Raw genomic sequence first — 24,230 nt, forward strand, 5'->3', positions numbered from 1 at the left:
TAGTCAAGCGATATACCTATGCTATCTTCGTAGCATTTCACTAAAAGCTCTTTGATTGTCGAAAGTATTACATATGCAAAGAATAATATTGTTCCATATAAAGTAAAAGAAGTTGCAGCGGAGGGGGCCCGGTACAGCTAGTAAAAATATAATTACTGACTACTGCGGTCAAGGTTATTTTATGGGGTCAAGCAACAACTCTTAAGTGTGTCTTCATGGTTATTGAAGGAGGTCGAGAGAGAGACTTACTTGAAAAGTTGAAATAATTTTGTGTAAACATAACTTGTTTGGAAAATACATCAAAATTCATAGCTATGTCCACACACATACACACACACCCCCACATAGCCAAGTAGAGTCCTTGAAGTGCTTGTGGCCTTGAAAGTCACTAGAATTGTTTTTCGAAGCATGTCCATGTTGGGGAATTCACTTAAGTCGTAGAAAAATGCCAAATATTTAGATGAGAACATAAAATTAAAAGCAAGGGAGGGAACTTGTTTAAGATCGTAACACGTCGTCACGACACAATATTAGGACAGTGCATTTGTCGTCCAAAGAGCAGCCCAAAAACTATGCATATTGGTAAATATTGGGTTGCCCAAAAAGTAATTGCGGATTTTTTAAAAGAAAGTAAATGCATTTTTAATAAAACTTAGAATGAACTTTAATCAAATATACTTTTTTACACTTTTTTCCAAAGCAAGCTAAAAGTAACAGCTGATAACTGACAGAAGAAAGAATGCAATTACAGAGTCACAAGCTGTGAAAAAATTTGTCAACGCCGACTATATGAAAAATCCGCAATTACTTTTTGGGCAACCCAATAGTTCACCAAGCCATTGAGGGTCTATTAATGGGCCCTTAAAGTTGATCACATTTGCCCCATTTTTCGGCTGATTTTCAAAAAAAGATACATGTGGGCGGGGTGCCACTAATGTTTCAAAATTTTTCTTCTTTGATTTTTTTTTTACATTTCAAACACTTAAAAAATGTTATTCTTAAACAAAAATAACACATGTTTATGCACGTAATTATGTTTATTGGCCCACTATTTTGAGGGCTTGAATAGTTTTTAAATATTTACTTTCCTGGTACTTTTGTTATAAATAACGTGGGATAAAACAATGATAAAGAATTTTATTTTACTTTAATGGCATGTGAATGAGGTTCCCAAACATGAAAGACACATGGTTTTCTTACGTTCCAACACAACAAATGTTTATGCTCATAAAAAATGGTTCTAAAATGCAGAAAAAACAAACAAACACCCGTCTTAAGAAGATTTTGAGATTCATCAACAATACACCCAATTTCAATTTCGTTTGAAAAAAAAAAGACAGAGAAAAATAACAATCATGGAATTAGAAAGGATTCATATTCACTGCTGTTGATTGATGTCTTATCAAACTTTTGTGTTGAATGGTACTTAGCAATTTAGACAAGCAAATATAAATATGAACACAAAGCGCGAAAGAAAACTTTACGCTTGCCACGAGGTAAATTTCAAGTACTACGCATTGTTGAAAATATCAAGAACAACAAAAACCATGTTTGGGTAGGGTTAAACAGAAGTCAGAGGGTATGACGATGGTAAAGAAAAACAATTAAGAGCGTGGTAAGTTCGGCCGGGCCGAATCTTATATACCCTCCACCATGGATGGCGTTTATCGAGTTCTTTGCGAGGTATCTCTTTTTAGGCAAACAAAGAATAATGAATAAGAACTGTTATACTATTCGAGCTATATCAAATTATAGTCCGGTTCTGATTATAAATGAATGCTAAACATTGTAAAAGTCATTGTGTCATATTTCGGTGCATTTGGATAAGAATAAACCTTGAAGGGGCTCAAGAAGCAAAATCGGGAGATTGGTTTATATGGGAGCTGTATCAAGCTATAGATCAATTCAGACCGTATAAGACTCGTATGTAGAAGGTCATGATAGAAGCCGCTGTACAAAATTTCTGCCTAATCGGATGAAAATTCCGCCCTCTAGAGGCTCAAGAAGTCAAGATCCCAGATCGGTTTATATGGCAGCTATATGAAGTTATGTACCAATTTTCGCCATACTTAACACAGTTGTTGAAAGTTATAACAAACCACCTCATATAAAATTTCAGCCATATCGGATGAGAACTGCGCCCTCTAGCGACTCAAGAGCTCAAGATCCCAGATCGACTTATATGGCAGCTATATTAGGTTAGGTACCAATTTTCGCCATACTTAACACAGTTGTTGAAAGTGATACCAACACACCGCGTTCAAAATTTCAGCCAAATCGGATGAGAACTGCGCCCTCTAGCGGCTGAAGAACTCATGATCCAAGATCGGTTTATATGGCAGCTATACCAGGTTATGAACCGATTTGAACAATACTTAGCACAGTTATTGGAAGTGATACCAAAACACCTCATACAAAATTTCAGCCATATCGGATTAGAACTGCGCCCTCTAGCGTCTCAAGAAGTCAAGATCCAAGATCGGTTTATATGGCAGCTATATTAGGTTATCTACCGATTTGCGCCATACTTAACACAGTTGTTGGAAGTCAGAACAAAACACCTCATACAAAATTTCAGCCAAATCGGATAAGAACTGCGCCCTCTAGCGGCTCAAGATCTAAGATCGGTTTATATAGCAGCTGTACCAGGTTATGAACCCATCTGAACCATAGTTAGCACAGTTGTTGGAAATCATAACAAAACACCTGATGCAAAAATTCAGCCAAATCGGAAGAGAACTGCGCCCTCTAGCGGCTTAAGAACTCAAGATCCCAGATCGGCTTGTATGGCAGCTACACCAGGTTATGAACCCATCTGAATCATACTTAGCACAGTTGTTGAAAGTGATACCAAAACACCTCGGATTAGAACTGCACCCTCTAGCGGCTCAAGAAGTCAAGATCCAAGATCGGTTTATATGGCAGCTATATTAGGTTATGTACCGAATTGCGCCATACTTAGCACAGTTGTTGGAAGTCATAACAGTTGTTGGAACTGGAACTGGTCATAACATGCAAAATTTCAGCCAAATCGGATAAGAACTGCGGTTTATATGGCAGCTATATTAGGTTATCTACCGATTTGCGCCATACTTAACACAGTTGTTGGAAGTCAGAACAAAACACCTCATACAAAATTTCAGCCAAATCGGATAAGAACTGCGCCCTCTAGCGGCTCAAGATCTAAGATCGGTTTATATAGCAGCTGTACCAGGTTATGAACCCATCTGAACCATAGTTAGCACAGTTGTTGGAAATCATAACAAAACACCTGATGCAAAAATTCAGCCAAATCGGAAGAGAACTGCGCCCTCTAGCGGCTTAAGAACTCAAGATCCCAGATCGGCTTGTATGGCAGCTACACCAGGTTATGAACCCATCTGAATCATACTTAGCACAGTTGTTGAAAGTGATACCAAAACACCTCGGATTAGAACTGCACCCTCTAGCGGCTCAAGAAGTCAAGATCCAAGATCGGTTTATATGGCAGCTATATTAGGTTATGTACCGAATTGCGCCATACTTAGCACAGTTGTTGGAAGTCATAACAGTTGTTGGAACTGGAACTGGTCATAACATGCAAAATTTCAGCCAAATCGGATAAGAACTGCGCCCTCTAGCGGCTCAAGATCCAAGATCGGTTTGTATACCAGCTGTACCAGGTTATGAACCCATCTGAACCATACTTAGCACAGTTGTTGGAAGCGATACCAAAGCACCTCATGCAAAATTTCAGCCAAATCGGAAAAGATCTGCGCCCTCTAGCTGCTCATGATCCAAGATCGGTTTATATAGCAGCTATACCAGGTTATGAACCCATCTGAACCATACTTAGCACAGTTATTGGAAGTGATACCAAAATACCACAAATCGGATAAGAATTGCGCCCTCTAGAGGCTCAAGAAGTCAAGACCCAAGATCGGTTTATATGGCAGCTATATCAAAACATGGACCGATTTGGACCATTTACAATCCCAACCGACCTACACTAATCAAAGTATTTGGGCAAAATTTCAAGCGGCTGGCTTTACTCCTTTGAAAGTAAGCGTAATTTCGACAGATAGACGGACGGACGTTATGACATTTAGATCGACTTAAGATGTCATGACGATCAAGAATATATATACTTCGTGCCACAGTAAACTGTGATGGCTATCCATCGGCTCGGAGACCACGGATACGGCTAACGGCTCTCCTCCTTGCCCTGTCACTCTCGGAATGCACAATAAATTGACGGTTGAACAACCTGGCGCATCTCTTCCAATCAGTCATCCCGTCTACCGGGATTCGAGAGTGACTTAACAGTAGACCACAGCTTGACTAAGGTGGTACCTAAGTTACATTGCTCCAAGTGATCCAGTCACAAATTTCGCTTATATTCGTTGACTTCCCTGTTTATTATCAGATTCAGATCGCTGATTCTGAGGTTAGTGGGCTCCACACAGCGAATGGGTCCCTTCCTTGCCCTGCCACTCTCGGTATGTACAATAAATTGACGGTTGAACAACCTGGCGCATCTCTTCGGATCAGTCACAGTTACTTCGCCAAAAGTGACCGAGGTCCTGTCATCCCGTCTACCGGAGTTCGAGAGTGACTTAACAGCAGACCACAGCTTGCCTAAACTGGTGCCGAAGTTACATTGCTCCAAGTTTTCCAGTCACAAATTCCGTTTATGTTCGTTGACACCCTGTTTATTTCCAGATTCTGCTCGCTGATTCTGAGGTTAGTGGGGTCCATACAACCCATCACGCTCGTCTGCGAGTACCACTGCCTGCACCGGAAAATGGGGCGCACTTGGGGTGTTTGACCGGCTGGTATAAAGCGAGCGGCTGCTGCTTTAATGTTGTCTCGGAATTTCCTCTCGGCAACTAGCACTTTCGAGGGGTGTGTCAATTCACTGAAGCGGTGATTGACATTAATGTTATCTCGGAATTACCTCTCAGCAACTAGCACATCGGAGGGGGGTTTAAGTTCACTGAAGCGGCGATTGGTGTACTCTCTGAAGCCAGCGCAAAGGGCCTTTTTTTGATTGATAAACATCCGGCGCTCAGAGGTTATGAAGTCGGGTGGTTGGTCATTGGTGACAATTATGGGGAGGTGGTCTGACCCCAAAGAAATGACGGCTTGCCAGGATTCATCACTCAGGAGATCAGGGGATTCAATGGAAATCTTTGGCGAGCTGCTAAACCTCCTCGTAATCCTAGTGGGGACATCCTCATTTGCCGTGCAAAACGTGGAGCCTTCTATCTGCTCTGCCAAAAAGCTAAGCCCCGCTGATCGTTACCTAGGGGAGAATGCCATGAAACGTGCTGCGCATTGAAGTCCCCTAGAACCAGACGATTATGGCCAGATGGTAACCCACTTATGTTGGGTCTATAAGCCTAAACCAGATGATTATGGCCAGATGGTAACCCACTTATGTTGGGCCTGTAAGCCTGGCCATTAATTGGGACACAGCTACCAACAGGCGTTATGTATACGTTGTATAGCTCTATCTCGGCAATACCGGACGTGACTACTATCCCCATGAATCCCATGTAGCGGTCACTAGCGCCAGGCGCAGACGAGATGGGTCAATACTGCACGGAATGGTGTATCACGAAGGCCAATCCCCCACCTCCATTCCTTGAGCGATCCTTACGAAGCACATTGTATCCGTGACAACTGTGCAAGCTGCAGGTGTTGGTCAGTTTTGACTCCTGGATCGCTGCGACCAATATGTTCTTCCGACTCATAAAATCCAGAATCTCATCGATCTTGCCATGAAGGTCGTTTCAATTGAATTGCAACGGAGTTTTGGTGTTCCCCTTTTGAGTATTTTATCATAGTCGCCTTCTTTGCTGGAGCTTTTTCATCCATTCTGACAACTTGACCTAACCAACTCAACCGTTGTTTTTTGATGCGTTAAACTATGCCATCGTCATCATTCTCGTTGGTTATACGACGTCTACACTCCATTAACTCCATAACCATTAACGCAAACTAGTCCATCTATTATATTATACGAAGGATTTTTCTCTCAAACACTCCAAGTACTCTCTCATCTGCTTTCGCAAGTATCCATGCTTCGAAGCCATAGAACATCACGGGTAGTATCATTTTTGTATTGTGTACTTTTCGTCCGTCGGGAGGTGGTTTTGTTACTCATTTGCTTGCTTAATCCAAAGTAGCATCTGTAAGCCAATATTATCCTTCGTTTTATTTAAACAGGTGTCATTTGTTTCGGTTGTGGCATTTCCAAGGTAGATAAGGTTGCTGGCTATCTTCTGGGTTCTTCATTTTCTTTTTCTGCTCGGGTGTGATACAAATCCACTTTGTCTTATCTCCATTTACTGCCAAAACCACTTTCGTTGAGTCTCTTTCGATAATTTCTTATTTCGCCTTCTCTTGTGAGTAGTGCGCCATATCTACTGACACCTGCATCTCGTATAATCTTCTCCAGCAGGATATTAAATAGATCACACGATAGGCTGTCTCCTTGTCTGAAACCTCGCTTGGTATTGAACTGTTCGGAGAGGTTCTTTCCTATTTAAACTAAAGAGCGTGTATCGGCAAGCGTCATCCTGCAAAGTCGTACCAGTTTTGCAGGAATACCAAACACAGATATGGCTCGAAATAACTTTTAAAGTACAGGGCTATCGGAGACGGCTTTTTCCGATCAAAACACGAGAAACCAATTTGATCACGTTGTGATAGATGAAAGACATTCATTCAGCGTGTTGGATGTACGATCAATCCGTGGAGCGAATATAGATTCGGATCATTACCTTATTGCAGCAAAGGTTCGCAGCCGTTTGAACATGGCGAGGAAAGTACGATCTGACACTGCATGGAAGCTGGACATTGAACACAACAGATGGCAACGGCATACTCCGCTCGACTGACCCAACTGCTTGATGATATGGGGGGGCAGTGTCAAACTATTGCCCACTCCATGCCTCCTCCAAGAAACCCATGGTACGACCAAGAGTGTCGAGATGCTACTGAAGCCAAGAAAGCGGCATATAGAGCAACCCTGCAATCAATAGCAACACAGACGAAGGAGAGGTATCGGGAGAAAAGGAGAGAGGAGAAACGTCTATTCCTCAGAAAGAAAAAGGAAATGGAAAGACGTGAGTGTGAGCGAATTGAGATGTACAGGAGTCAGAATGAAGTCCGGAAATTCTACCAAAGAATTAAACATCAAACCGATGGCTTTAGTGCAGGCACATCCTCCTGTAGAGACAAGGAAGGATATCTGGCAACTGACACAGATAACATGCTGAGGATATGGAAAGAACATTTTACCCAACTCTAGCTAGTGTCCGACGTTGGCGGCGAAGAGGATACCGCAGAACCAATCCCTGATGATGGTATAGAATGTTTATCTCCCAGTCAGAATGAGGTCCAAGTAGCAGTGACCCGCCTGAAAAACAACAAGGCAACAGAAACCGAAGGGTTACCCGCTGAACTATTTAAGACCGGTGGCGACACGCTGATAAGGCGTACGCATCAGCTTATGTGCGCAATCTGGCTAGAAGAACGCATACCCGATGATTGGTACCTCAGCATACTATGTCCCGCACACAAGAAAGGAGACAAGACGGAATGTGCCAACTACAGAGGAATAAGTCTCCTCCACCCATCGCATACAAGATACTCTCAAGCGTACTGTGTGAAAGATTAAAACCCAAAGTCAGTGAGATAATTGGGCCCTATCAATGCGGCTTTAGACCTGGTAAATCCACCCTAGACCAGATATTCACACTGCGCTAAATACTGGAAAAGACCCGAGAAGGACAAATCAACACCTACCATCTCATTGTTGACTACAAAGGCGATTTTTAAACCCCTTTACGTTCAAAGGCATTTCAAGCCATGTCTAAGTTTGGTATCCCTGCAAAATTACAAAGTCTCTGCAGGATGACACTTGCTGATACGCGTTCTTTAGTAAGAATAGGAAAGAATCTCTCGGAACCATTTAATACCAAAAGAGGATTCAGACAAGGAGACAGCCTATTGTGTGATCTCTTTAATATCCTGCTGGAGAAGATTATACGAGATGCAGATGTGAATAGATATGGCACACTAATCACAAGAGAACACATGCTACTCGCCTATGCCGACGACATCGATATCATAGGTCGGTCACCGGAAGTAGTAACTGCAGCCTTTGAAAGATATCATCGATATCATAGGTCGGTCACCGGAAGTAGTAACAGCAGCCTTTGAAAGAATCGAAAGAGAGTCAGTGAAAATGGGTCTGGCAGTAAATGGAGATAAGACGAAATGGATGGTCTCAATTCCCAAAATGCCTTGCACAACCGAACAGATAAAGAAAATGGACAAAAATTGGGAACCACAACTTTGAGACAGTCTTATCTACCTGGGCACCGCCGTAACCGACACGAATGACACCAGTTTTGAGATAAAGCGAAGAATAATACTGGCAAACAGATGCTACTTTGGACTAAATAAGCAGTTTAGAAACAAGGCCAACTCTCGACAGACGAAGACTACACTTTACAAGAGACTGATACTACCCGTGCTGTTATATGGTTCTGAAGCATGGGTGCTTGTGAAAGCAGATGAGGCAGTACTTGGAGTATTTGAGAGAAAGTTTCTTCGTAAAATATATGGACCAGATTGCGTTAACGGAGAATATAGGCGACGTATGAACCACGAGCTGTATGACGACGATAGCATAGTTACACGCATCAAAATACAACGGCTGCGTTGGCTGGGTCATGTTGTTAGAATGGATGAAGAAGCTCCAGCTAAGAAGTCTTTTGAAGGCAAACACCTATTTTGAAGACCAAAAGCCCGATGGAAAGATCAAGTTGTGGGAGACACCTCGAAACTTGGTGTCAGTGATGTTAGAATGAGCGCAGAAGATCAAGGCGCTTGGAACGCAATTCTATGCTCGGCTAGTCGAACAAATATTCTGTCATAGCCCATTAACGTGAGTAAGTAAGTAAGGAGATTTATCCTTCTCGGGACTTATCCAGGTTTAGGCGCAGTGTAAATATCTGGTCGGACACACTCTTAGAGCCCAATTAATTCGTTGACTTTAGAAATTTTAATAGAAATCCAATTAAAATCAGGAGGACACCGTAGCGCAGAGGTTAGCATGTCCGCCTATGATGCTGAATGCCTGCGTTCGAATCCTGGCGAGACCATCAGGAATAATTTTTCAGCTGTGGTTTTCCCCTGCTAATGCTGGCAACATTTGTGAGGTACTATGCCATGTAAAACTTCTCTCCAAAGAGGTGTCGCACTGCGGTACGCCGTTCGGACTCGGCTATAAAAAAAGGAGGCCCCTTATCATTAAACTTGAATCGGACTGCACTCGTTGATATGTGAGAAGTTTGCCCCTGTTCCTTAGTGGAATTTTCATGGGCAAAATTTGCAATTTGCAATAAAAATCACATTTCCAGGAAATTTTCTATGAAATTCAATATTTAATGCCTTTGTCTTTGGATTTTTCTCTAGGATTTTTCCATACTAACCACAATGAAATGTATAATAAAATCTGATGATGTTGAAGGACATCATACGCACTTAGCATAAGACACAATAAACCACAACCTTGAACAATGTGTGTATGTACTCATACATGTATGCGTGTATGGAGAAAATAAATACGCTAAAGATTTGACAGCTAATCAAAGCGGCAAACACATATTAATCTTAGGCAAAGGATGACTGAGTGATATGACAGTCATGACTGTCACACAACAATCTTGTCTTGTTTATTCTCTGCTCTCAGTGGCCTTGCTCCAAAGAATTTCTATCGATTCTCATCATCGTTCTCACATACTGAAGGCTACAAATCATACAATTTAATGGATTTTCGTATTTTCCTCACCGCCAAGACTAATTTTGTTTACTTTCATCTTTTTTGTTGCAGGAATTGGTGGCCATATCACCGGAAAGACGAAATTGGCGTGGCATATTTATAGCGCTGTTGGTTATAGCAGCCGTCTTCAGTTTAATCATATTTTCCATATTTTTACTATCACCAGGTAAGAAGAAGGAAGAGAGCCATAACTGAATTGTGTTCATGCTATGCGAGATGTTAGGGACTTTTATTGAATTTGACGACTAATGCTATGCTCTCTTTCACGTCCGTCTCCCCCTCTATCGTTTATTTGTTTGTTTGGTTGTTTTTTTTTTTTTTGGTGTCCTTCGATAACTTTCCTTTGATGTGTTATGCTTTCACCTTGTTATGGATTAATGGATACACTGATGGATTTGCCAGAGGATGAAGCTTTACGCTTACGTGGCGTTAGATTAACATTAAGTGATATTTTAAGTAAACGCTTTCAATGGAAACCATTTAATGGTTCATGGCATAGTGGTAAGTGTGGAGTATTTGATTTTTGGTTTTCTTTTTTTTTCTTCTAAAGACATCCAATCAATCATATTTGCATTGGTTGTGCCTATATTGATTTATAGCAAATCTCTGGAGACAACAGGAACAAGTGTGAATGTGAGATTTTATTAGAGAGTTATGATAAGTCATATAATTGGGCTACCATCATCATCATCATTGCGGATTTTTCCTATAGTCGGCGTTGACGAATTTTTTCACAGCTTGTGACTCTGTAATTGCATTCTTTCTTCTGTCTGTTATCAGCTGTTACTTTTAGCTTGCTTTAGAAAAAAAGTGTAAAAAAAGTATATTTGATTAAAGTTCATTCTAAGTTTTATTAAAAATGCATTAACTTTCTTTTAAAAAATCCGCAATTACTTTTTGGGCAACCCAATATATTCGTATCTCGGAATAGGTACTACATATTACGAAAAAAATTTTAAAACCTTTCGGAGTAGGCTAGAAATGGACTCCAATGACTCAACATCTGCAGTGGTGGCGTCAGACCGCACCATGTTGTCCTCCCCTCCTATAGGTGTGGGTGCCTTGACATCTGTAGTCGAGAGTAATACTTCGGGCGCACAACTAGTCGTCAGACTTATTAATGAGGAAGAGACAGATAAATCAGAGGGATGCACAGTTCGTCCCCAGCCTTTAAGTAAAGCTGGTGTTTCTGACTCGGATTCAGACAGCGACTGTGTCAATGAAACAGTCATCGCAACCGAACCGAGAGATGAGGGCATCGGGATGACAGCAGAATTGATCGATGGCTTTGCTAAACTCACAAGCAGACCGAGAAAGCGATCCGGTGCACGACGAAGGAGACAGAGGAGTATGTACCGGCAGCGTAATCGGGGCGAAAGTGCAGAATGCTGGAAAGGATAGAACTGACCAAGCCAGCCATCCCGCAATGGAGACTCCAGTGTCCTGCAGAGGTATACAAAGTTGGAACAGGAAAGAAGGAAGCGCGCACGGCCCCTGAGTCTTCATGGAAGACTGTGACTTCCAAAAGGAGGATACAGCCACCACGGAAGGGAAATATGGTCGCTGAGAATGGTAAGGAGCCGTCCTCTTACACCAAAGTGGCAAGGAAGCACAACAGAGATAAGCTGACTTATGCAGTCATCAATATCGGCTGTGCATACGGTAGGATTCCACCAGATCACCGGTCCCAAGTGGAGGATCTGGTTAATGATCGGATTTTTGAACATGTGTGGAACTCTGTAGAGGGTCCACCCATGATAAGCTGCGAGTTTAGAGGGGACATCTTTACGCTGCGTTTTGCGTCGGCGGAATGTATTGAAACCGTCAAACAGCTCGACAGAGGTATTCATACTCCCTGGGAGGGTGCAAAGCTCGACCTGGTGAGAAGGGTGCACAAAGGCTACGGTCTTCATCAAGGGATGGGGCAGTAAATTTGCGATGGAACGCATGTTGGAATTCTTGGGCAAACAAAACGAAGGTTTGGTCGCAGAGAAGAGGGAGGTCTTCCACAAGGAGGAGAAGGAGGAAGGAACTCTCCTTGTGGTTGGCATTGATCAAATCTCCATGACAAGTTTGGCTAAGACTAAAGGCATGGCGCACTATGGGAGCAAAGCTGTCTTTTTCAAGATTGGGAAGACAAGGAAAGGCAGAAGTTTTCATTCTGCGACATCAGGCCGTGCAGTGGAGGGTGACTCAACACCGCCCAACAAACAGGGGGCCGACAACGGACCCATCACCGACTTAAAGATTCGGAATACTGGGATAGGTAAAGATCCTATTATTGAAACATTACGCAGCGCAGCGAAAGGAGACTCAATGCAACCCAACGAACACCGACTTAAAGATTCGGAATACTGGGATAGGTAAAGATCCTAATATTGAAACATTAGGCAGCGCAGCGAAAGTAGACTCAATGCAACCCAACGAACAGGGAGCCGATGATGGTACCATCACCTACTCCCAAGAAGCCCATTTACTTAGGATTTGAAAGGCTAAGATAGGCAAAGATCCTAGCATTGAAATACCAGGCAGTACAGGGAATGGAAACCCAATAAAGCTTAAAGCTTTATAAAAAGTCGGAAGACTAGACTAGGCAATGAAACTAAAACGATGACATCAGGCAGTGCAGTGACAGGAAAGTTAATGCAGTCTAAAGAACAGGGAGCAGACGATGAGATCATCACCTACTCCAAAGATGCCCAATGATTGAGGTAATCCAGATAAACTTCCACCAGAGCGAGACTGCTACACACGCTCTGATGGAGAAAATCAGCGAGGGCAAGTTTCATATTGCCTAAATTCAGGAGCCATGGACGACCCTTCGACATTCTTCGTTAAATCGGTCCAGATTTGGATAAAGCTGCCATATAGACCGATCCGCCGATTTGGGGTCTTAGGCCCATAAATGCCACATTTATTATCCGATTTCGCTGAAATTTGGGACAGTCAGTTGTGTTATGCCCTTCGACATCCTTCTTCAATTTGTCTCAGATCAGTCTAGATTTGGGTATAGCTGTCATATAGACCTATCCGCCGATTTAGGGTCTTACACCCATAAAATCCACATTTATTATCCAATTTAGCTCAAATTTGGTACAGTGAGTTGTATTAGACCCGTTGACATCCTTCATCAATTTGGACCAGATCGGTCTAGATTTGTATATAGCTGCCATATAGACCGATCCGCCGATTTAGGGTCTTAGGCCCATAAAAGCCACATTTATTATCCGATTTCGCTGAAATTTGGGACAGTGAGTTGTCTTAGACCCTTCGAAATCTTTCTTCAATTTGGCCCAGATCGGTCTATGTTTGGATATAGCTGTCATATAGACAGATCCGCCGATTTAGGGTCTTAGGCTAATAAAAGCCACATTTATAATTCGATTTAGCTCAAATTTGGTACAGTGATTTGTGTAAGGCCCTTTGACATCCTTCATCAATTTGGACCAGATCCGTCTAGATTTGTATATAGCTGCCATATAGACCGATCCGCCGATTTAGGGTCTTACACCCATAAAAGCCACATTTATTTTCGGATTTGGCTCAAATTTGGTAAAATGATTTGTATTAGACCCTTCGACATACTTCCTTAAATTAGCCCAGATCGGTCTAGATTTGTATATAGCTGCCATATAGACCGATCCGCCGATTTGGGGTCTTAGGCCCATAAATGCCACATTTATTATCCGATTTCGCTGAAATTTGGGACAGTGAGTTGTGTTATGTCCTTCGACATCCTTCTTTAATTTGTCTCAGATCGGTCTAGATTTGGGTATAGCTGCCATATAGACCGATCCGCCGATTTAGGGTCTTAGGCCCATAAAAGCCACATTTATTATCCGATTTCGCTGAAATTTGGGACAGTGAGTTGTGTTAGGCCCTCTGACATCCTTCGTCAATTTGGTCCAGGTCTGTCCAGATTTGGATATAGCTGTCATATAGACCGATCCGCCGATTTAGGGTCTTAGGCCCATAAAAGCCACATTTATTATCCGATTTGGCTCAAATTTGGGACAGTGAGTTGTGTAAGGCCCTTTGACATCCTTCATCAATTTGGACCAGATCGGTCTAGATTTGTATATAGGTGCCATATAGACCGATCCGCTGATTTAGGGTCTTACACCCATAAAAGCCACATTTATTATCGGATTTGGCTCAAATTTGGGACAGTGAGTTGTGTAAGGCCCTTTGACATCCTTCATCAATTTGGACCAGATCGGTCTAGATTTGTATATAGGTGCCATATAGACCGATCCGCCGATTTAGGGTCTTACACCCATAAAAGCCACATTTATTATCCGATTTCGCCGAAATTTGGGACAGTGAGTTTTCTTAGGCTCCTCGACATCTTTCTTCAATTTGGCCCTGATCGGTTCAGATTTGGATATAGCTGCCATATAAACTTATCCCTCGATTTAAGGTTTTGAGCCCATAAAAGGCGTATTTATTGTCTGATGTCGCCGAAATTTGGGACAGTGAGTTGTCTTAGGCGCTTCGATATCTTTCTTCAATTTGGCCCTGATCAGCTCAGATTTGAATGTAGCTGCCATATAGGCCGATTTCTCGGTTTTAGGTTTTGGAGCCATAAAAAGCACATTTATTGTCCGATGTCGCCGAAATTTGGGACCGTGAGTTAAGTTAAGCCCCTTGACATACTTCTGCAATATGGCACAGATCGGTCTAGATTTGAATATAGCTGCCATATAGACCGATCCCTCGATTTAATATTTTGGGCCCATAAAAGGCGCATTTATTGTCCGATGTTGCCGAAATTTGGTACAGAGAGTTAAGTTAAGCCCCTCCACATATTTCTGCAATATGTTCTAGATCGATCAAGATTTGCATATAGCTGCCATATAGACCGATATCTCGATTTAAAGTCCTGGCCCCAAAGAAGGCGCATTTATAAGCCGATTTAATTGAAATTTGACACAGTGACTTATGTAAGGCTTTTCGTCATCCATGTTGTATATGGCATGGGTCGGTTTATTTTTAGATATAGCTACTAAAAAGTTCAATATTTTGTTATACACAATGAAACAATGACTTATACTTGTTAATATCTGGTCCAAATCGGAACATATGTCGATAAAACTGCTATGGGACATAAGGTATGCAATTTTCGCCGGATTTTGATGAAAGGTGGTGGGTATCCAAAGTTCGGCCCGGCCGAACTTAATGTCTTTTTACTTGTTCGTGGATCGCCCTATACCTATGGATGTTTGTAACCTGCCCCAAATTACTAGATCAAAAGAAACATACTGCAGATATCGTTTAAAAGAGCCAATAAATGTTTTTTTATTTAATTTAATATAAACTCATATTTTAAGCATAAGCATGCTGCAAAGAAGGCGAATATTTAAATTGCAATCAATTTCAGATAATTCTTGGGTAATGGCTTTAATTGCATAAATATAAACAAAACTTTGTAGAAGAAAAACAAAAAGAGAACTCTGCAAACAATCCAATGATGATTATGATATGGTCTACCTTCAACTTGTTCCTCTTTTCCACCGAGAGATATTTCAACGAATTACAGTCATAATCATAAATTAACCATTTTATCGATGTTCTTTCTTCCACATTTACAGACAATGACTTAGTATTTCGAGATCCCACTGGTGGTCTGTCTATATTAAATTTAGAAAACTATACAACACGTGTTTTAATGACCAACTCTTCATTTGTAAGTACTTCCTTTGGGCTTTTGAGAAAAAAATGGGGAGCTGAAACTAAAAATTTTCATATTTTTCTTTTTTTTCTAATTTTCTAATGCTGCTGTGTCTTCCTGACTTCCTCCTTCAACCTTCATGCAGAGGCAATTGAATGCTGAATCATTTTTAGTAGCACCAGACTTAAAATACGTTTTGCTGCAATCCGATGGTAGTGCGGAGGGATCAAGGTAAGTAAAATGATACAAAACAAAAACAAAACAAAAAACAAACAGACAACCATCAGAGGCCAATATCAGCCATAGAAAAACAGACATCAAAACTTTTAATAGAACCTCAGTTCATTCATTCATACATCCATGCCTCTGTCTTTCTGTCTGTCTGTCCATCCTTCTGATTGTCTGTTTTGTCGTTGTTTAAAGTTTTCCTATAATTTTTCCACATTTGTTTACATTTTTCCCAAACAATTGCCAATTTTCTTGTAGTCCATTACACTTTGGAACAAATAGACTTTTGGAATTCATGCCACTACAGAATAAAAATTTTCATTTCGGCGGGGCACTCTTTTTTTTTAATTGCCTTTCTTTCTTGTATTGTGTTGTGTTCGGAATCAACATGAAATGCCAAATTATTTACTTTTTTTCTTCTTTTTGATCTTGACATCACCAGCAGAGCAAACGCAGCTCACCTGCACGTCATCTCGGTATGGGATGATGATTCGATTAGAAAACAATAACCAGTAGTGCCTAATTCTGTGTGTGTTTTGGGGCAATTAAAAAGCATTTCAAGAGCAGCATTCAAAAAAGTTTTGCAATTAAAATATTTCAAACACTTTGTGGTGGAATTGATGGGCGAAGTTGCTATTAGCCTAAGGTGATGAAAATTTTTGGTGGGAAGAACCTAAAAGCAAAAAAAGCAATAAACAAGTAAAAAGGCGTTAGGTTCGGCCTGACCCAACTTTGGATACCCGAGAGATCGGTCTATATGGCAGCTATATCCAAATCTAGACCGATCTGTGCCAAATTGACGAACGTTGTCGAAGGGCCTTACACAACTCACTGTCCCTTTTTATGGCCCCAAAACCTAAAACCGAGAGATCGGTCTATATGGCAGCTATATCCAAATCTGAACCGATCTGTCCCATAATGCAGAAGTATGTGAAGGGGCTTAACTTAACTCACTGTCCCAAATTTCGGCAACATCGGGCAATAAATGTGCCTTTTGTGCGCCTATAACCCTAAATCGGAGGATCGCCCTATATGGCAGCTATATCCAAATCTTGACCGATGGGAGCCAAATTGACGAAGGATGTCGAAGGGCCTAACACAACTCACTGTCCAAAATTTCAGCAAAATCGGATAATAAATGTGGCTTTTATGGGCCTAAAACCCTAAATCGGAGGATCGGCCTATATGGCAGCTATATCCAAATCTGGACCGATCTGAGCCAAATTGACGAAGGATGTCGAAGAGCCTAACACAACTCACTGTCCAAAATTTCATCAAAATCGGATAATAAATGTGGCTTTTATGGGCCTAAGACCCTAAATCGGAGGATCGATCTATATGGCAGCTATATCGAAATCTGGACCGATCTGAGCCAAATTGACAAAGGTTGTCGAAGGGCCTAAGACAACTCACTGTCCAAAATTTCATCAAAATCGGATAATAAATGTGGCTTTTATGGGCCTTAGACCCTAAATCGGAGGATCGGTCTATATGGCAGCTATACCCAAATCTGGACCAATCAAGGCCAAATTGAAGATGGATGTCAGAAGGCCTAACACAACTCACTGTCCCAAATTTCAGCAAAATCGGATGATAAATGTGTCTTTTATGGGCCTAAGACCCTAAATCGGCAGATCGGTCTATATGACAGCTATATCAAAATCTGGACGGATCTGATCCAAATTGACGTAGGATGTCGAAGGGCCTAACACAACTCACTGTCCAAAATTTCATCAAAATCGGTTAATAAATGTGGTTTTTATGGGCCTAAGACCCCAAATCGGAGGATCGGTATATATGGGGGCTATATCAAGATATAGTCCGATATAGCCGATCTTCGAACTTAACCTGCTTATGAACAAGAAAAGTATCTGTGCAAAGTTTCAGCTCAATATCTCTATTTTTGAAGACTGTAGCGCGATTTCAACAGACAGACGAGCGGACATGTCTAGATCGTCTTAGATTTTTACGCTGATCACGAATATATATACTTTATAGGGTCGGAAATGGATATTTCGATGTGACACTTCGCCCCGAATGCGGATATCGCATTCGTGCCATTATAGCCTATGACGCTAAACGCATTCGAATCCTGGCGAAAACATGAGACAAAGCGGTGTTTATCCCCTCTTAATGTTGGCGGCGTACAATGCCATGCATGGTTAATTAAAACATTTCCCCAAAGAGGTGTCGCACTGCGGGACGCCGTTCGGACTCGGCTTTAAAAAAAGGTCCCTTATCATTGAGTTTAAACTTGAATCGGAAAGCACTCATTGATGTGTGAGAATTTGCCCCTTCTCGGTTCCTGGTGGTAATGTTCTAACCTAGGGTAATGTTCTCATTAGGGTAGGGATGAGACCTCAGACTTCGACTCAAATATGGATATCAAATTCGTGCTGCACTTCCAAATTCATTTAATTTGAGCCCCATATTATCATGGCCGTTAAATTTAAACCGTTTGGAGGGAGTTTTGGGGCTGGGGCGGCCACCGGCACTTTTTACTGAAAATAGATATGAAATTCGATCTGGTGCTTTAGGGCGTATCCCCAAAACACTTGACTCCAAAATTGGATATCCAATTCGTTTTCTACTCTCAAATGCCTTTCATTTGAGTCCCATATTGTCATAATGGGTCAAATAACCCATTTGACGCTTCGTTAGGAGGAAAAGCGCCACCTAGACTAGAACGCAAATTTTAATGTCATATTTAATTTGAGTCCCAAATAGTCATGGTCGGCTAATATGCCCAGTTGGGGGTATTAAGGAGGTAGGCGACCTCCCATTACTTGGACTTAATGTTTTATACCATATTTGTAATCTACTGCCTAATACTTTTCATTCGATTCCCATATTGACATGAACTTTGAATATATCTGTTTGGAGAAGTTTTGGGGTTGGGGGGGGGCCTTGTTACTTGAGCCTAAATTTTAATACCATATTCGTAATCTGGCCTTTCATTTGGTACCCTTATTGTGCCGATCGAACCACTTTCGAATATGGGTGGCGTTTTTGGGGTAAGGGGGAGGGTTCGCCTCCACCCGATATCCAAAAATTATATAGCCTGTTATCTTCCAAACAAACGTATAAAAATCTATAAAAATTTTATGAAAATCAGTGCAACCAAGTACCATATAGTCATAATGGGTCTAATGTCGTTTTTGAGGGGTGGCGTGACCCCCTATACTTCGCTCAGATTTTGTATGCCAGATTCGAAATCTACTCCCGAATACCTTTCATTTGAGCCCCATATTGAAATGAACGTTCAATATGTCTGTTTGGGGGAGTTTTAGGGTCAGGGGGTGGCCCGATGGGTACTTAGACTCAAAATTTAATACCATATTCGCATTCTACTCTCCAATACCTTTCATTTGATACCTTTATTGTTCCAATCGGTTCACTTTTGATTTTGAGTTGCGTGTTTGGCATAAGGGGGAGGGTCCGTCCCCCCTTCCGATACCGAATACCAACCTATACAATATGCGAAAATTTCGAGAAAATCGGTTCTGCCGTTTTACAGTCTATGCGGAACAAACAAACCGAGTCACATATATCCGTGATTGGCTAATGTGCCCGTTTTGGGCGTTTTTGTGGGGATGGGGTCACCCAATATACATCGACATGAATTTGTATGTCAGATTCCTTGTCAACTCCCGCCTACTTTTCATTTGATACCCATATTGTCCTAATCGGTCGACTTTAGATTTTGGGTGGTGCTTTTGGGGAAACGGTGGAGGGTCCGCCCACTTCCCCTACTTCTCACTCTCAGTTTCTGTAATCCATTCCCTTTTGCTTTCAGACACCATGTCTATGAGGTTCAGACAGCAAACACATTTCCTTTGGGACCAACTGAAAATATTGCCGAAGCACCACGTCTTCAGTATGTACTGTGGGCACCCTACAATCCTCTACATCCGGCCAATACCAATGGCAATGGCGCCAATGGTAACGGCCATGGTTTGGACACCAATAATCTTCCACCATCTTCAGCTGCAGCGGGAGGAGCATCACAAGGCGCACCCACACCCACCACCAGTATCCTGTTGAGTAGTTTAGCTAATGGCGCCAATATGGCCGCAAATTTGGTCAAACCTCCGCCACCAATACAATTACAGCAACAGCAGCAACAACTACTGCAACAACAACAACTAACAATGCAAAATAATCGAGCACTGGCACAAAATCAGGCCATTGCTTTTGTGCATGAGAACGATATCTACTATAAGCCCAAGGTGCAGGGTGAATTGGTGTGCCGGATAACAAATAATGGTAAGTGTGGTAGGAGGAAATCTGGAATTCCTAAACTTAAAGTAGATGGTTTCTGGATTTGAACGCCTGGATTGAGTTATTTTTTTTTTTAAATTTTTGTTACTATCCTTAGGTCAAGCAGGTGTGGTCTATAACGGCATACCCGACTGGACGTATGAGAACATTCCCGAATTGGATAGCCGTGGTGGTAGTATGGCATTTTCTCCTGATGCTCTGTACTTGGCTTACCTAACATTTAACGACAGCGAAGTCAGCGAATACAAGTAGGGAATTCAACCATTTCTCTCTTCCACTTCCACTCATGATTTTTTGCAACTGCTCTTTTCAGATACACCTGGATGGGTGATGATCTCAAGTACCCTGCAGTGCTAACACAACGCTATCCCAAGGCGGGCTCCATCAATCCCAACATCACTGTTAACATAGTCAACCTGTCCGTCCTCAAGTACATTTTTCCCACACAAATTAAACTTCCGGCAGATCTCAGCAACGGCAGCTACATAGGTGGTCTGACCTGGGCCACCCCCATTGATCTCTCGGTGGTGGTTACGAATCGTGGCCAAACCAAAGCCACCACTGTACTATGCAGGGCACCAGATTTCTTTTGTACTGTGGCCAATACCGAGGTAACCATTAACGATGGCTGGGTGCTGCCCAACGAAAGGCCCATCTTCTCCAAGAAATACAATAGTCTTCTCAAGAATGCCAACAGCAATGTGACCATGGGCAACAACGAAAACTTCCAGAACATAACGAATGGCCAAACCACTTATGAGATCACCAATGGTGGTTATCTGCTAAAACGTCTTCCGGTGCGTGATGGTGAGCATGGCCATTTTCGCCATGTGGTCTTCACCTCGTCGTTGGATCGACGAACGGTGCCCCTAACCATGGGTCGTTTTGAGGTGACCGAAATTGTCGGTTGGGATGAGGATAAGGAAATTGTCTACTTTATGGCTGCTCCTGAGAAGCGGCCTGGCGAGAGGCACCTCTACAAGATCAGCCTTAAGTTGAATGTCACCAAAACGAATCGCACCTACATTACCTCATCACAACCCACATGTCTCACCTGTGACAATACGCCGTCTACATTCCGCTTGCGAAATGGCCGACCCGCTATGGAGCCCGAAGACGTCGACGAGGATGAGGTCGATTTGGTCTATGTCATACCCAAGAATTGTCTCTACAACAAGGTTTACTTTAGCAAGGATTTCTCCTATTATGTGCAGGAGTGTCTGGGCCCTGAATCGCCGAGTGTCTATTTGGTGGAGACTCAAAATAATTTGAAGACTCTGGTCTTGAATGCCGGCGATAGTTTGAGAAATCGCCTGCTGCAGTACGCTGTGCCACAAATACGCACCTTTAATGTGGAAATACGTCATGGCTTCCATGCCCAGGTGAAATTGTATCTGCCGCCCGGCATGAAGGAAGATGAGGAGGTGGCATTCCCTTTGATATTGCAAATGTAAGTAGATTTGAAAACCAAGATAAAACTAACAACCAGAGCAGTTCTATGAATCAACTATGATCAACGCATCAACTCCTTAATATGGAATTTATCAATAAGAGTTAAAAGGCAAAGGTCTACCTTTGATTGGCAATGGTTCAAATTTGTATACCCACCACCGAAGGAATGGAGGGTATATTCATTTTGTCTTTCCGTTTGCAACACATCGAAATATCCACTTCCGACCCTATAGAGTATATATTCTTGATCGTCGTAAAAATCTAAGACAATCTAGCCATGTCCATCCGTCTGTGTGTTGAAATCACGCTACAGTCCTTAACAAGTAAAAGCGTGCTAAGTTCGGCCGGGCCGAATCTTATTTACCCTCCACCATGGATCGCATTTGTCGAGTTCTTGCCACGGTATATCTTTTTAGGCAAACAAAGGATAAAAGAAAAGAATTTCTATGTTATTGGAACAATCTCAAGTAATGGTTCATTTCGGACCATAATTGAACTGAATATTGGAGACCATAGTAGAAGTCATTGTGTAAAATTTCAGCCAAATCTAATAAGAATTGCGCACTTTAGAGGCTGAAGAAGTAAAATAGGGAGATCGGTTTGTAGGTGAGCTGCATTCGGCTATAAACCGATTCATGCCATATTCGACACGTATGTTAAAGGTGATGAGAGAAACCGTTGTACAAAATTTTAGCCAAATCGGGTAATACTTGCGCTCTTTAGAAGCTCAAGAAGTCAAGACCCCAGATCGGTTCATATTACAGCTATATCAGGTTATAAACCGATTTCAACCATACTCGGCACAGTTGTTGGAAGTCACAGCAAAACACCTTATGCAAAATTTCAGCCAAATCGGATAGGAATTGCGCACTCTAGCGGCTCAAGAAGTCAAGACTCCAGATAGGTTTATATGACAGCTATATCAGGTTATGGACCGATTTCAACCATACTTAGCACAGTTGTTGGAAGTCATAATAAAACACCTCATGCAAAATGTCAGCTAAATTGGATAAGAATTGTGACCACTAACGGCTCAAGAAGTCAAGACCCCAGATCGGTTTATATGGCAGCTAAATCAGGTTATGGACCGATTTGAACTATACTTTGCACAGTTGTTGGAAATCATAATAAAACCCCTTATGCAAAATTTCAGCTAAATCGGATAATAATTACGCCCTCTAGTGGTTCAAGAAGTCAAGACCCCAGATAGGTTTATATGACAGCTATATCAGGTTATGGACCGATTTCAACCATACTCAGCACAGTTGTTGGAAGTCATAATAAAACACCTCATGCAAAATTTCAGCCAAATCGGATAAGAATTGTGCCCTCTAGCGCCTCAAGAAGTCAAGACCCCAGATAGGTTTACATGACAGCTATATCAGGTTATGAACCGATTTCAACCATACTCAGCACAGTTGTTGGAAGTCACAACAAAACACCTCGTGCAAAATTTCTGCCAAATCGCATAAGAATTGTTCCCTCTAGCGGCTCAAGAAGTCAAGACCCCAGATAGGTTTATATGACAGCTATATCAGGTTATGGACCGATTTCAACCATACTCAGCACAGTTGTTGGAAGTCACAACAAAACACCTCGTGCAAAATTTCAGCCAAATCGGATAAGAATTGTGCCCTCTAGCAGCTCAAGAAGTCAAGACCCCAGATAGGTTTATATGACAGCTATATCAGATTATGCACCGATTTGAACCATTCTTAATACAGTTCTTAAAAGTTATAACAAAACACGTCATGCAAAATTTCAGCCAAATCGGATAATAATTACGCCCTCTAGTGGCTCAAGAAGTCAAGACCCTAGATAGGTTTATATGGCAGCTATATCAGGTTATAGACCATACTCAGCACAGTTGTTGGAAGTCACAACAAAACACCTCATGCAAAATTTCAGCCAAATCGGATTAGAATTGTGCCCTCTAGCGGCTCAAGAAGTCAAGACCCCAGATAGTTTTACATGGCAGCTATATCAGCTTATGGACCGATTTCAACCATACTTAGCACAGTTGTTGGAAGTCATAATAAAACACCTCATGCAAAATGTCAGTTAAATCGGATAAGAATTGTGCCCTCTAGCGGCTCAAGAAGTCAAGACCCCAGATCGATTTATATGGCAGCTATATCAAAACGTGGACCGATATAGCCCATTTACAATCCCAACCGATCTACACTAATTAGAAGTATTTGTCCAAAATTTCAAGCGGCTAGCTTTACTCCTTCGAAAGTTAGCGTGCTTTCGACAAACAGACAGACGGACGGACAGACGGACGGACTGGCAGACGGACGGACAGACGGACGTACATGGGGATATTGATCTGAAACTTTGCACAGATTCTTTTTTTGTCCATAGGCAGCCTAAGTTCAAAGATGGGCTATATCGGACTATATCTTGATATAGCCCCCATATTTTTTTTCACGTAATTAACACGCAGGGGATGTCCCCTATGTATGCAGTGCATTGCGTTGGCAATTAGGAAAGTAAAGGACTGGAGGGGGGGAAAGAGGGAGTAGTGTTTATTGAGAGAGATATTCGTCTTAAATTCCTGAACGTCAATGTCGGTGGGAAAGACATTAGCCGGAAGTCGATTCCACATACATGGCTGGGTCGACTGGATAATCAATTACAAACGGCTGTGAGTTCCTGGCAAATCTTGTATTCCTGGTGAACATCCTAACGTCAGGGATAAGAAGACGAATATCCCTGGAACACACGCCATGAAGATAATGATAGAGCAATACAACGCTA

The 24,230-nt window shown here is 42.0% G+C and overlaps 1 protein-coding gene across 1 annotated transcript in view; it reads left to right on the top strand.

Moving 5' to 3' along the window:
• The window catches only part of LOC106086891 (inactive dipeptidyl peptidase 10), a 193,091-nt gene that overhangs the window by 153,890 nt on the left and 14,971 nt on the right, over nt 1–24,230 (top strand). Inside the window, exons 2-8 of the mRNA XM_059366315.1 lie at nt 9,890–10,004; nt 10,241–10,339; nt 15,430–15,524; nt 15,655–15,740; nt 19,534–20,003; nt 20,116–20,266; nt 20,332–21,468. Of these exons, the coding sequence (XP_059222298.1) occupies nt 9,890–10,004; nt 10,241–10,339; nt 15,430–15,524; nt 15,655–15,740; nt 19,534–20,003; nt 20,116–20,266; nt 20,332–21,468 (2,153 nt within the window). The remainder of the gene's footprint in view (nt 1–9,889; nt 10,005–10,240; nt 10,340–15,429; nt 15,525–15,654; nt 15,741–19,533; nt 20,004–20,115; nt 20,267–20,331; nt 21,469–24,230) is intronic.

This window comes from Stomoxys calcitrans, chromosome 4 (genome assembly GCF_963082655.1).
Source record: "Stomoxys calcitrans chromosome 4, idStoCalc2.1, whole genome shotgun sequence".
Lineage (NCBI taxonomy): Eukaryota > Metazoa > Arthropoda > Insecta > Diptera > Muscidae > Stomoxys > Stomoxys calcitrans.